This window comes from Argiope bruennichi, chromosome 6, assembly GCF_947563725.1.
Source record: "Argiope bruennichi chromosome 6, qqArgBrue1.1, whole genome shotgun sequence".
NCBI classification, from domain to species: Eukaryota; Metazoa; Arthropoda; class Arachnida; order Araneae; family Araneidae; genus Argiope; species Argiope bruennichi.
The window spans coordinates 68,846,964-68,860,512 of NC_079156.1; the positions used below are offsets into that span (position 1 = coordinate 68,846,964).

General features: G+C 25.6%; 1 protein-coding gene across 4 annotated transcripts; it reads left to right on the plus strand.

Annotated features, from left to right (window-relative positions):
- The first annotated feature begins 12 nt into the window (after nucleotides 1-12).
- LOC129971088 (molybdate-anion transporter-like) lies at nucleotides 13-6,009 on the plus strand. Of its 4 annotated transcripts, none has more exons than XM_056084563.1 (3): nucleotides 13-366; nucleotides 656-755; nucleotides 3,542-6,009. In XM_056084563.1, the coding sequence occupies exons 2-3, from the start codon at nucleotides 708-710 to the stop codon at nucleotides 4,877-4,879; spliced, it is 1,386 nt and encodes a 461-aa protein (XP_055940538.1). In that variant the 5' UTR covers nucleotides 13-366; nucleotides 656-707; the 3' UTR covers nucleotides 4,880-6,009. The 4 variants fall into 4 exon arrangements, with proteins under 4 accessions (XP_055940538.1, XP_055940536.1, XP_055940537.1 ...); XM_056084561.1 differs by having other exon boundaries at nucleotides 13-288; XM_056084562.1 differs by having other exon boundaries at nucleotides 13-268.
- The last annotated feature ends 7,540 nt before the right edge of the window (nucleotides 6,010-13,549 follow it).

Sequence of the window (13,549 nt, forward strand, 5' to 3'; positions counted from 1 at the left end):
TAACAATCTATTTTGTTTACATCACGATCTAGATTATTTACTCAGTTTTTAAAGCCAGTTATGAGTTCTAATTCTGAAGCACATTTTTCATAGTTTTATCAGACAGTTCAACAAATCGCTTTTATGGACTCAAAAACGAATTTCGGATTGCTTGCTTTTGTACTTTTGTGCATAAACTATATGCATTTCATTTTCCAAAAGAAGACACCGGCAAAATAGTATGAATTATGATATCCGGGTTTTTCATATAATTTCAGGTTTCGTGAAGGTATGTATGAATGTTTCATGGTTAGTTTACAATAAAACATTAAAAAAGGTTTTCCTTACAGTTTCATCTCTACCTATCCAAGCTCTCTTAACTTAATGGTTCTGTTATATTTTTTGAAGTATTTGTTCTCTATTTAAATGTTTTTGACTTTAATTAATTTTTTTCTCTCGAAACTAAAGTATGATGATATTCAATAACGATTTTCTGTTAAATTAATCTATCCGAAATATTTCATATGATTTTATAAACAAAAACTTGCATGCCTATTGTTGGCCTAAATAGTGTTTAATCTTATATGTATTGATTTTATTATAGCTGGTTTAAATTTTATTTTGGGAAGCTAAATGTTTTTATGATATTTATTTATTTATTTTCCTTTATTTTCAGATTGCCTAAGTATTTTTTCTATGCCAGATTTTATGCATTTTGTGTCTTTAAAATGGCTCCTTCAAATTCAAATCTAACTCTGCAAATTACAAAATTGGAGGTAAAGTTTTTTTTTTTTGTTTTGTTTGTTTATTAAACTAAGTTAACAAGTTAGAAAAGTAAAATTCATTGGTAAAGTTTTCTTTGTAGCTTTAAAAAATAAAATTGTGTTTTCTAATTTAAAAAGAATTTGTAGTAAATTGTTATTAAATTTAAATGCATTTGTAGATGAACTTCATCAAACATTTTATTGTGAGTATGATAAAATATCTCATGTCTGATATTATTTATAGAAGTAATTACTTGATTACAACTTCTGGAAAATTTACAAATTCTTCTAAAATTACAAATTTTTAGAAGAGTTTATCTTTCGCATACATTCTGAGAGTTCATTATTCATTTCATCTACATTTTTTCTTCTTTTAGCATGAAGAGTTTTGTTTGTTGATTGATTTTCATATTATGCAATATTATTTGAGGCTTCCAAATGTATTTCTAAAATAATAAAAATTAGATTTGAAAAAGGAAAGGCTTGCATTTCTGAAAATTTCAATACCTATTAAATACAAAGAAATTTTATTGAATGAAATTCTGGCACTTATAATTCATTAAATATATTTAAAAAATGAGACATCCTATCAAATTTTAACCTAAAAAATTTTGTCAGATTTTATTTTATTTACTTTTTATGTATGAATAATTTTTTGCATCAATTTTTAGGATAAGTTTCTGATTTTAAAATATTAAGTTTTTTATTATATTATTTATAGAACACATAATTTAAAAAAAGAAACACTCTTATTTCTAAAAATTTACACATGAGAGTTTTATTCTAACTTACTGAGAAAAAAAAATGGGGCATAAGTTTTCCATAGAAAATTTTTCTTATTTTTCAAATCTTTTTTTTAAATTTTCAAAATATTACTAAACATTTTTTTTTTTTCAAATATAGTTAATATGCCATGTATCATGGTTTTTTATATTATTATTTTTTTTTATCATGAAGTAATTTGGGCAGAAATGCGATTATATTTTTAAAGTTTTATTTAATTTCTGAGCTAGAAAATCTTTGAATGAAATTTAGGAACATATATTTATATATATAAAAAAAAATGTGTGTTTTTTTATTATTATCTCAATTTTTATTTTAATTGGATGACAAAAGAGATACTTTAAAAAGATGTTATGAAGAAATATATTTTAAATATTTGGTTTAAAAAAAATCTTTAAATTATTTTATATATAGTTCAGTTCTTTATTGATACTTATATATATATGATATATAAGTGAACAAATATAATTCATGAGAGCAGTCTCATAAAATTAGTATAACTGACATTTAAATTATATCATTGTGGCCTTAAAAGCAGAATTTTCCTGTGTTCTATAACATATTATTGATATTTAACCAGTTCTCTATTCAGATTGTGAAAAAACTTGTAGAAAATCAAAGGTGATAATATGAATAAGAAAAGTAATTGTTTATGTGACTATCTTATTCAGTGCAAACGAGAAATTGCTGTAGTCTTTTGAAAATCTCCAAATTTATCCATGCTGTATGAAACATTTCCTTTTCTAAATAAAAAGTACAAAAACCTGTATAAGACTCAATTATATGACAGAAATAAAAAATCAGTTTCTTTAACTATAATTTATTATTCTTTCCAGTTGAAATTGTCATCTGAATAAACTATAATAGTAATGAAATAATTTTTGTCTTTTATATTAATACCACAATTTTCAAAGTGAAAAAAATGTCTGAAGTTTCTTTAAAAAAAAAAGCAAAAAAAAAAAAAAAAAAAACTGTCAGTATCTGCGTTTGTCATCTATTGTACTGCATTGGGACGAATTTGATTTTTAGTATATAGCCATAAGAACTTTCTTGTTATATAACATGCTTGTAGATAGAAACTTTGAAAATATGCAACTGGGCAACTCACCTTTTTCGCAAATTCCTTCCTACCTGTTGTTTCAAGGAACATAGTAATGGACTGTAGAGGAAAGTCCCCCCACCACACTAGGATAATTAGACTCGGTAATGTTATTACAATAAAAATTTCCAGTCACCTCTCAAAATAAATCAGATAAAAATAATTATTTTCACTGTCCAAGTCTTCAAAATATTTGGGATTGCCTGGCTTAATATAGAAGCTTTGGAGAAAATATTTCATTATTTTAAGTAATGATATTTTGGTAAACTCTTTATTATTGCTCATATAAATTAGTGTTAAAGCCATCAGCTATTTTATATCAAGGCTACTATTGTTTTACCAGATTGTTTTACAATTGGTTTGGAACTATATTTACTGTAATGGGAATGATATGGCTAGAATTTCCTTTATTCAAGAAAGCATCTTTATTCGGTTCAGATTTACATAAAATAAGAAAGTAAAGAAAATATTAAAATTTTCTTCCTATGATTTGTAATTCCCTTGGCTATACTTAGAACTATTCTATTTTCATGTCAAATTCGCAAGACTTTTGCCAAGGGCTAAGAAATTTTGTCAGTTCTAGACCAAAAATGATAATCATTAAAAAATCAAGCACCATGTTCTTGGTTCCTTGCCTATATCTATTCCTTTTTACACATCTTCTATAACAAATTTTTTAAAAAATTAATAAGCAATAACATTATAGAAATATGCTAATTTTAAATTCATTACGCTTAACAATTTGAATAAATGGGAAAAATAGCATTATTTGAAAAAATATTATAAATAGGATGCATCTAAAAGGATAGTTCTTTTCAAATCCATGTCATTATATATATATATATTACTCTACAAAACTGATTTTTTTAATGTTTTAAAACATTTTATTTAATACTTACATAAAGTTTCTTTCTAGGAACCTGAAAGCTGGTATACTTTTTTCATCTACTGCTTCTTATTTGCTTCTATTAGTGTTTGTTTTGGTTTACAGTATATGGTGAGAGTAACGAAATCCAGCCTTCCAGCTGCAAACAATGCTCACTTCCGTGCTTTTCAGAAGAAATATTTTCTAGTGTATTTCTTGGCACTTTTTGGAGATTGGCTTCAAGGACCATACATTTACAAATTATATAGTCATTATGGATATACAAATTTCCAAATTGCTGTCCTCTATGTTGTTGGATTTTCTGCCAGTGTTTTATTTGGAACAGGGGCTGGTGTATTAGCTGACACTTTTGGACGTAAGCGAATGTGTATGGTGTTCTGTATTACCTATTCTTTGTGCTGCTTCATGAAAATATTTCCCAACTATAATATCCTGCTATTGGGTAGACTTCTTGGTGGCGTATCTACATCCCTGCTTTTCTCAGTATTTGAATCCTGGTATGTTTCAGAGCATATTCAAAATTATGATTTCCCACAAGAATGGATATCAGTTACTTTTTCCAAGGCTACATTTTGGAATGGAGTTCTTGCAATTGTGGCTGGAGTCATTGCTAACTTTACATCTGATGTCTTGGGCTGGGGACCTGTGTCTCCTTTCCTTCTAGCCATCCCTTGCTTTATTACAAGTTGTTTTGTTATATCTAAGCTATGGACAGAAAATTATGGCAAGCAGCAGAAAAGTAACAAAAATGTCTGTATCCAAGGTCTTCAGATGATTGTGTCAAATAATCTTATCTTAATGCTTGGAATTGTTCAATCTTTATTTGAAAGTGTGATGTATGTTTTTGTATTTTTGTGGACTCCAATATTGGATTCAGTACATCCGCCATTAGGAATTGTGTTCTCAATATTCATGGTTTGTATCATGATTGGCTCCTCATTTTACCAACTGGCTACTTATCGTCAAGTTCAACCTGCTGTTCTACTGTTATTTGCTGTCATATTGGCTACAGTTTCACAATTAGGCTGTGCATTAGCTGCCAGTTATTACACTGTCAATATTGCAATAGCATCTTTTTCATTTTTCTTATTAGAAATAGCTGTTGGGATCTATTTCCCTGCGATAGGATACATTAAAAGTGAATGCATACCTGAATCCCATCGAGCAAACATAATGAATTGGTTTAGAGTGCCTTTAAATATCATAACTTGTATTATTCTTCTGTCATTACATGGTGAGCGAGATGCTGGTGGTAATTGTGTAATTTTTCTAATTTGCTCTGGCATGATGTTTTGCTGTTCTGTGATTATGATGAAAATATTGAAAATTCTGCCTTATGTTACTGCATCTACAGAGCAAATGTGTTAATTTGTATCTGTATTTCTAAAACTTGTTAAAGTTATTCTTATTGAATTTTATAATTTTGATTTGGAAAATTGTGATATTATTAAGGAGAGTTTTTGATATGAAAACTGATGCTTGAAAATTATTCTTTAGTTCATATCCCAGCGTTATTGTTTGAAATAATATTAGTTTACTGACAATTTTTTTTGAAAATATATTTAAAAATTGTATTAATTTTTCATATGTGATTACCAAATTGATAAACAAGTGTTAAAAACCTATAATTTATGGCATTTTTCTTGAGCAAGTTTAATAAATGTTATGTCACCAAAAAGATTATATAATTTATTTATTTTTAAAAGATTATATGTTTTTTTAAAGATTATATGATTTATTTGTTTATTTATTATCTGTCCAATATAACACGCTCATTCTTGAAAATCAATTAGCTTTTAGGTATTTTGAGTTGTTCGTGATGTATATATATATTTAGAAAGAGAGAATATTACAGTGTCATCAAAATACTTTAGATATTTCATAACTGCTTGTGTTTTGGGAGTGAAAGAGTTAAGATAAAGATATATTAGGGTCTAAGAGAGTTTAGAGGCTGTGGAAATAGAATAGGTTTTGGCTTTTGTATACATATGATTTAATTTAGCATTCCAGGCATGAGAATGCTGGCCTATACAATTTATTTTGATTCTTCTATCCAGATAATTATTTCATTTGAAGTTTTATTTTCTGTAGCCTTCCTATTATGTTTATGCCATTAATTAAGATACTTGGAGTCTTTTTTTTTTGTTTATTATAAGATATTTGAAAAATTACATTTGTTAATGTCTATGCTATATATTTCCTAATCCTTTTACTGTTGGCTACAAATCTAATTTATGAGCATATTGAACAACAAAGAAGCACGGTTTACATTTCTGCTTAAGTGAATTTTTATATTGTACTGTATAAAATGTTTACTTTTTATGAATATTTTTCTTAAATATAAAATATTCATTTATAATAATGTTTTGATTGTAATCCACTATTTTCATTTTGAAACAATAACATTTTTAAATAGTATATTTTTTTAGTTGTTTTATGTTTCATTTTTTCAATGAGACATTTTTAAATTCTTGAAATAAGATAATTCATTTGCAATTGCTGGCACACTTTTGATTTTATAATGAATATATGTTTATAATATATTATTTCATAATTAATTATATGAAGCACAATAATGATTATAAACTATAAGATTTAGTATTAAAAATAAAAATAATGTTTTATTTATTAATAAAAATAACAATAAAAGTATGTTTTATTTTATTAAAACCTTTAGACAACTATATTCTTTGCTTTTGCTTACTTTTTCCACATTTCTTAATGACTATTTATCTATATTAGTTTTTACTATTTATCATCTTATAATATTTTGTAATTCTTTTTTTTTCTTTTTAATTTTCTTGAATGCTCTATATAGCTAAAAATATAAAAATTTCATTTATTAAAAAAAAAATTACAAAATCATAAACTATTATTTAAATAAACAAAATACTTATATATTTTATTTTAGAACTAAAGTTTTTTGTTTAAAAGTAAATATTTGTGTTTGGGAATTTAATCGTTTAAGAACAGTGTCAGCATACATAGAATTTTGCATGCCTATTACAATTTAAAAAACTGTTATGTATGTATTATGGTGTTTTTCTGTAAGTTGAATAAACATTGCTTTGGTGATAAACCTAAAAAGCCAAAGCTTCTGGAAGTCATACTCGAGCATAGAAACAAATGTAACATTTTATTATTTGAGAGACTAGCAAATTTTTAGAGCATTAATTGTTTAATACCATTTATCAACACATGATTATTGACCTAAATAATGCCCTTTCTTGTGATTTCTCTCTACCCAAATTAGATGTTTCATGTATTATTCCTATTTTTAAATGAATAACAAAGTTATGAAATGTGACTGTGTTTCACTATAAGTATTATTTTTTATGTTTTTATTATTTTTTAATTATAGCTTGTAAGGTATGTGTAATAAGTATTCATGGAAGCTAATGTTTATTATGATGGGTTCTCTTTAAAACTAATTAATGGATGATGATTCATTGTGAAAGTGTAAAATTAAATTTTTAAAAAAATCTGTTCCTGATTCATTTTAAAAATATGAAGTAAAAATTTTTTTGTATTAAAAAAAATAAATAGGCATTTTGTTCTTTTGCTTAAGTTTTATATATATTTGTAATAGCTGTTATTAAGTGACTTATAATAAAAAATTTTTATATTAGGATTGTTATAATTACTACTTGATGCATGAATTTGAAATATTCATTTACAGTTAAATTATTCATTACAAAATGTTAAATAATTGTTTGTATTTATGGAAGTTTTTTTTCTTAAATGGTTGTAAATTTTAATTCTTATTAGTTATTCTTCTTCTTTATTAACATCCTGTGATATAACAAAAAAAAATGATGCCCTGGACAAATATTAAGGTGCAGCTTTTAAAAAATGAAACTCATCAAAATAATTAATTATAAAAACCTTCATTTTTAGGTGCTTAATTATTTAATTACTGTTACTTGATTTTAAAGATCTTACAATTTAGAAAAAGCAAGAAAATAAATATTTATGTATATATACTTTTTTTTTATTTAAAATAACAATTTTACATTAGCTTTAAAATATTGCTTTATAAATTTACAAGCTTTAAAAAAAAACTTATTTTCTTTAATTTATTGTGAGCTTTTATTTTAGCAAAACTATAGAAGTTAACCTCTTGTGCTATAATAACATGTTTGACACATGTATCGAATTATTCAATTTTTGATATTTTAAACTGCAGTTACGTGAAAGTATTAAGTCATTTCAAACACAAATATCATTTTGAAAACCTTAGTATCTCAAATGTCCTTTTTCGTATTATAAGGATTGAAATAACAATAAAAAAGGATTGGAATAACCAAAATAGATTGTATTATTTAGTTAAGATATTAAATAAATTCATAACACTAGGGAATAAACTGTGATTCCTTGGAATTTTGCTAATCCTGCCATCTTATTAGTTATATTACTAAATCTATCTGAATAGTATTTGGTAAAAATGGCAATATATTAGCAAAAAAAAAAAAAAAAACATTAAAAAAATTGATTACTTTTAAGGCAACATTTTGGTGAACTTTCTGAAGTAATTAGTATTTAATAAAAAATAGAAGCTAGTTTTCAAATTATATTATAAGAGCAGATTTTTTTATTTTTATGGTTGAAGGAATTAATTTTTACAAATTAAGTTTCTTGTTTGACTAATTTTTAAAAAAATTTCAAGTTATTGAGAATATTAAGTGCATGTTTGTAGTATTACTTAGTAAAGCAGTCACTTCTCCCTACTTTACTGACTTTTAAAGAACTAAGGAAAATGTCTGTGCTTTTATGTATGAAAAAGTTATAACATTAATAGATATTTTAGTGTTGCCAAATGTTTTTTATTTGCTTTTAGTGTTTTGAAACATACATTTAATTTTTAAAAGAAAGTATTTTAACAATACAAAATATTTTTAATGTAGTTAATAATTAAGTAGGCATGTTAGCAACACCATTATTGTTACATTTTAATTCTGAAAACGTTTGACATCTTTTATTTTAAATAGTTCATTCTACATTAAAAGAATATTTTAGATATCTTGTTTGTAATTCTAAAATGTAAGTGTTTATCTTATTACAATTATGTAGCATAAAGTAATGGCTTGTAATGTACGAGATAGAACAATATGCTATTGGTTTAAAAATAAACTTTCAAGTAGCAACAAAAAAAAAAAAAAAAAATTGAAATCAAATTTTTTTTTATAAAATTTATTATTATATTTCTTTTCTTTTTTCATAATTTTTTTAAAATCCAACTAATTTATGCATTAAATGTAAAGATTTTTTAAGACCGATTTTCATTGTCATAATTAAAAGAAACAGGTAGATATTTTTTAAAGTTTGCGACCATACAATTATTAGAATTCTTTGAATATAGAAAATTCTGAACTATTTGTGAAAGCTTCTTTTTCTGCCAGTATCTTTACAAAATGCCATTTCTGTGAATATCTGTATATATTGTAAAAATGTCCTTAAATTTCTTTATCTAAAGATATAATTAATAGAATTTTTATTTTGAGTGATTATGTAAAAATGGTTGATACTGCTTTTTGTTATTGTATGAAATATCGTTTTATTTTCAATTGAATTTCTGTTGATCAAATATCAGGCTGTTATGCATTTGACAGTCTGCTTCAATAAATATTCTTCTAGAAAAAAAATCGTTCGTTTTCTTTAAAAAAATTATCATATCAATAACAGAAATATAAACCTTTTAATATTGCTCAAATTACTCTTATTATTAAATTATTGTTGATTAAAATGTTCAACTTTGAAATTTAAAAAACATATAAATGCATTTCCTTTTTTTTTTTTTTTTTTTTTTTTTTTTTTTAAGTTCACACACAGTTTCTATTATAACAGAAATCGAAAATGAGCATTTTTTTTTTTCTTAGATAATGAAGCATTTACGTACTTCTAATAGGATATTTAATTTTTTATTTCTTATTTTAATATATCTTTTTTTCAAATTTTCTGTTTCATTTTTGTCATGCCGAAATGGATTCTCGCTATAGATTAAGAACCGCATCATTAAAAGAAAATATTTTAAGTATCTTGCAAACATCATAATAGGCTTAATGACAATAATGAAATGCATCATCACAATAAAAACAAAATATTTTGCCAGAACAAGATATTAATTAAAGGAAAAACCCCTCTTAATTGAAAAAAAAGTAGCACAAGTCCTCAGTAGTACACAATTTTTCATTTTACCTGAAGCAGAAATTGTAATAGTTAATTACATTAAGCTATTTTGATTATTTAAAATTAAGGAAATAGATTTATGGTGTGAACTGTGTCAATAATGTAAATACTCTTTGAATATGGCAATCTGAAGTTATTTCACATTTACTAATTACAAATCAATTTGGAAGATAAAAACCTTTGTTGCTATAAATCACAATACCTATCGTTTCGAAATTAAAAACAGAATGCTTGAACGCATTCGAATAAATCCTGTTTTGAAAATCTTTGCGGAAATTTTTATAAGAGGAATAATTACAGAAGAGATAAATGACTTTTTTTCTATATCAGAACGAAAACAAAATAATATTCTTTATAAGAATGTAACGAAGAACAATACTGACACTATTTTCAGTGGCAAAGGCTAATAATAATTTTGTTGTTTAAGAAAAGAATTTAAAAAACAGTTAGTGAAATTCTCAATAATCGGCGTCAAATCTGAAATTTGACGCAAATTATAATTTGATGCCCTTCAAATCATTTTTTTTTTTCTCTAGTCACAAGATATCAAAAGTATCACTCATCAGAAAAAGACTAAATATCGTTCTTTGGAATTATTATTAGTCGTCATGAAATTTCAAATTGAAATCGAACATTAATATATATCTATACTTATAATAAAGCTCAATGTGTGTGTGTGTGTTGGCGCTCTACAGGTCAGGTCATTTGACATACAGCTATCAAATTTGGTACATGTATACCTTAGAGGTCGGGAATGTGCACCTGGGGTCCCTTTTTTTGAAATTTTAATTATTAATTAAAAACTAACTTTCCCGCTTAAAAAATCTTCCATTTTCCCCACCGCCAACTTTTCCGCCAAAAAAATCTTCCATTTTCCCCACCGCCAAATGACTAAGGCTTAAATTTTTTTTTCTCCCAACAGCAATGAGGCTAGGGTTAACATTTTTCGGCGGATTATTTCAAACGATTCTGTTTATTTTCTTAATGTTTTATGCATTTAAAATTAAACGTTGTTAATTAATCCATGTTTCAGATTCATTCTGAAGTACTTTTGAATTAAAATAACACAGAATAAAGGAAATTTAAAATGTATAATCTGCATAGCGTTACCCCAACTGGCGTAGAAAAATTCCCGCAGTTGCGTTACCGGAGCTGGCGAAGAAATTTCACGCATGCGCATTCTGATTGTTGCCATGACAATCGTTATCAACGGATGATTTAAATTATTTTTAGGTTAGTTGCATGCTTTTGTAAGTAAATTGTATTTATGTTAGTTATATATTTTTTGTATATGCTTATAGTTTTAAGTACATCGTTTTTTAAGTAGATTTTTTTAACCTGTTTTCAATTATTTAAATTATTTTTAGGTTCGTTGCATGCTTTTGCAATTAAATTGTATTTATGTTAGTTATATATTTTTTTGTATATGCTTATAGTTTTAAGTACATCGTTTTTTAAGTAGTTTTTTAAACCTGTTTTCGACCGATTATTTTAAACGATTCATTTTATTTTCTTAAAGTTTGATGCATTTAAAATTAAACATTGTTAATGAATCGATCTGTTCATGATGAATCTGAGAAAATTTTGTTGACAAATTCTTGAGATATTACATAACTTAAGAAAGATATTCTTTAGTGCCCATGAAGTTTAAACGCTCAGTGACTCTATTATCAGTAATCATATTATTAAAAAAATGCTTTGTTTCAGTAAAAAATATTATTATATTAATTGCAGTTTAGTCATTTCCATTTTAATTTTAAGCATAAATTCTACCGGAACTAACAGAAAATTAGAGAGATACATATTATGTTATGGCTGAAGGACTTTATATTATTATGAGTGAATTACATGACTATCAAAATTTGAAGCTTTAAAATATTTGATGAAGAAGCTATTAAAGTAGGAATTACATAAAATATTTAATTATTAAAATTTTAACTAGCATTAAGATTGGCGAACCGGCTGGTCGCCAAAGGCGGCTAGTATATATATAAATTAATGTGCGTTGAATGTGACAGAAGAAAGACTGTTTTTTTTTTCTGTTTTTTTTCAACGTATTTTTGAAAGTCGTTGATTAATTGAGTTCTTCGGAATCCTGCTTCCCATTTATAGAACAAACAAAAAATGACACTTATTAATTAACGGTGAAGAAAGATTTTATTTGGTTATTTGTTTTCACCAACGAATCGTCAATCTTTCACCGTGAGTTAAGTACTCAAAAAATAACTAAAGCCGAAACTTTTTTTTTTTTTTAGAATGAATGATTGCAAGAAAATTTTATGAAACAGAATTTCGTTTCATTGGAATGTGAAAAATCACAAATTGTCAGATTAAATCAAACAGTTCTCAGCTTCTGAAAAAAAAAAAAAAAAAAAAAAGTCTGCCATCTTGAACTATATTTTTGAAAATTTTCAGTGGTAAAGAGGTGACATATCAAGTTTTGGCTCTCGTGATAAATCTGAACAATTAATTTTTTCTGATGCGCTACGTTCTGCATCTTTGTCTGAACGTAATTAATAAGCAGTTTTTTTTATATCTAACCTATAATAAATATCTTATAAGCTTTTTGTCATCTAAGATTTTTTTCTTCTTCACCTATTGTCATTGCATTTTTCTTTTAATTTCTATCATATCGTTTTCTCTGTAGTAGTGATATCGCATATTTCTTATAGCTTTGAAAATAATTACCTAAACTTTTTATAAGCAGGAATATCAGTAATTGAAAAATAATTTTCAAATCTAGATCAAGTTATCATTGAAAATTCTATTGTTCATGCTCAAATAAATTAAAATTTTAATCAGGATGTGAAGGATTGCGATAATCATATGAAATTCCGTACGCTCTGCTGAATAAAGTTATTAATAATACTTCCCGATCCTTTGCAGAAAATTTTATTAAGTATAAATCATTGCATAATATAAGGCTCCTCTTTTAATAAACTGGAAATTTTATTTTAATATTTCAAGACATTTTTACTTTCTTTTATAAAAAGTACAGAAAAAGTATCGCAATCGCCAAATTCGGAATTTTGATAAATCTCCACGTTTTATACTTCCCGCATTTGAAAAAAAAAATATTTGTGACATTATGTATGTCTTTTTAACGATGGAAAAGATAATTCAAAAATGCTTTGAGCTAGACTGATGAAATTTGATATTTGGTCTTTTTACCAAATTTATAGATTTCTATGAAATTTTGTGTGAAATCCATTCAGAGGAAGTCTGTCTGTCCGGCTGTTCGAATATAAGTTGACACAATAACTACAAAGCGAAGAGAGCTAGAGAGATGAAATTCGGCAAAGAGATTTAACATCTGTAATGCATGGGCCTGTCAAATTTTGAACCAAATCCAACTAAGAGTTGAACGTCTGTCAGTCTGTACTTTCAGAAACATGTAAACGCGATAAAATATATCAAATTTAGTACGAGATTTTGTGACTACAAATAGATTTTAATTGTAGTTTCAGTCGTTTGGGAAAAAACGCATCAAGAACACAAATTCGATTTTCAGTTTCTATTAATCACATGCCAGAGATTAATCGCTGAAAAACTCGCCAAGGGTCACACAAAAGTTCGAATAAAAAATTCTAAATTCATGTCAAAGGTTAATATTTCTTAACGCGTGTATGCAACTGTCATGCAAGACATTCTCTGAAATAACATTTGTATTAAAGAATGTGCGATAAAATTTTGAGGAGACCATTTCCGTTGGTTGTTTATAAATACTGTAATAATTAAATGAACATTATAAAGCATATTGTATACTATTAACATTGTTTTAAGCATAATTGGTCATGTTCCTAACATTATAATTCATATTTAGCGAATTTTATTTTTAGCGAATTTATTTAT

What these genes read in the sequence shown, in the direction of transcription:
- LOC129971088 (XM_056084563.1), top strand. Translation starts at nt 708, where the DNA reads ATGGCTCCTTCAAATTCAAATCTAACTCTGCAAATTACAAAATTGGAG. An exon ending in TGCAAATTACAAAATTGGAG is followed by an intron (nt 756 to 3,541) that starts GTAAAGTTTTTT and finishes GTTTCTTTCTAG; the next exon opens with GAACCTGAAAGCTGGTATAC.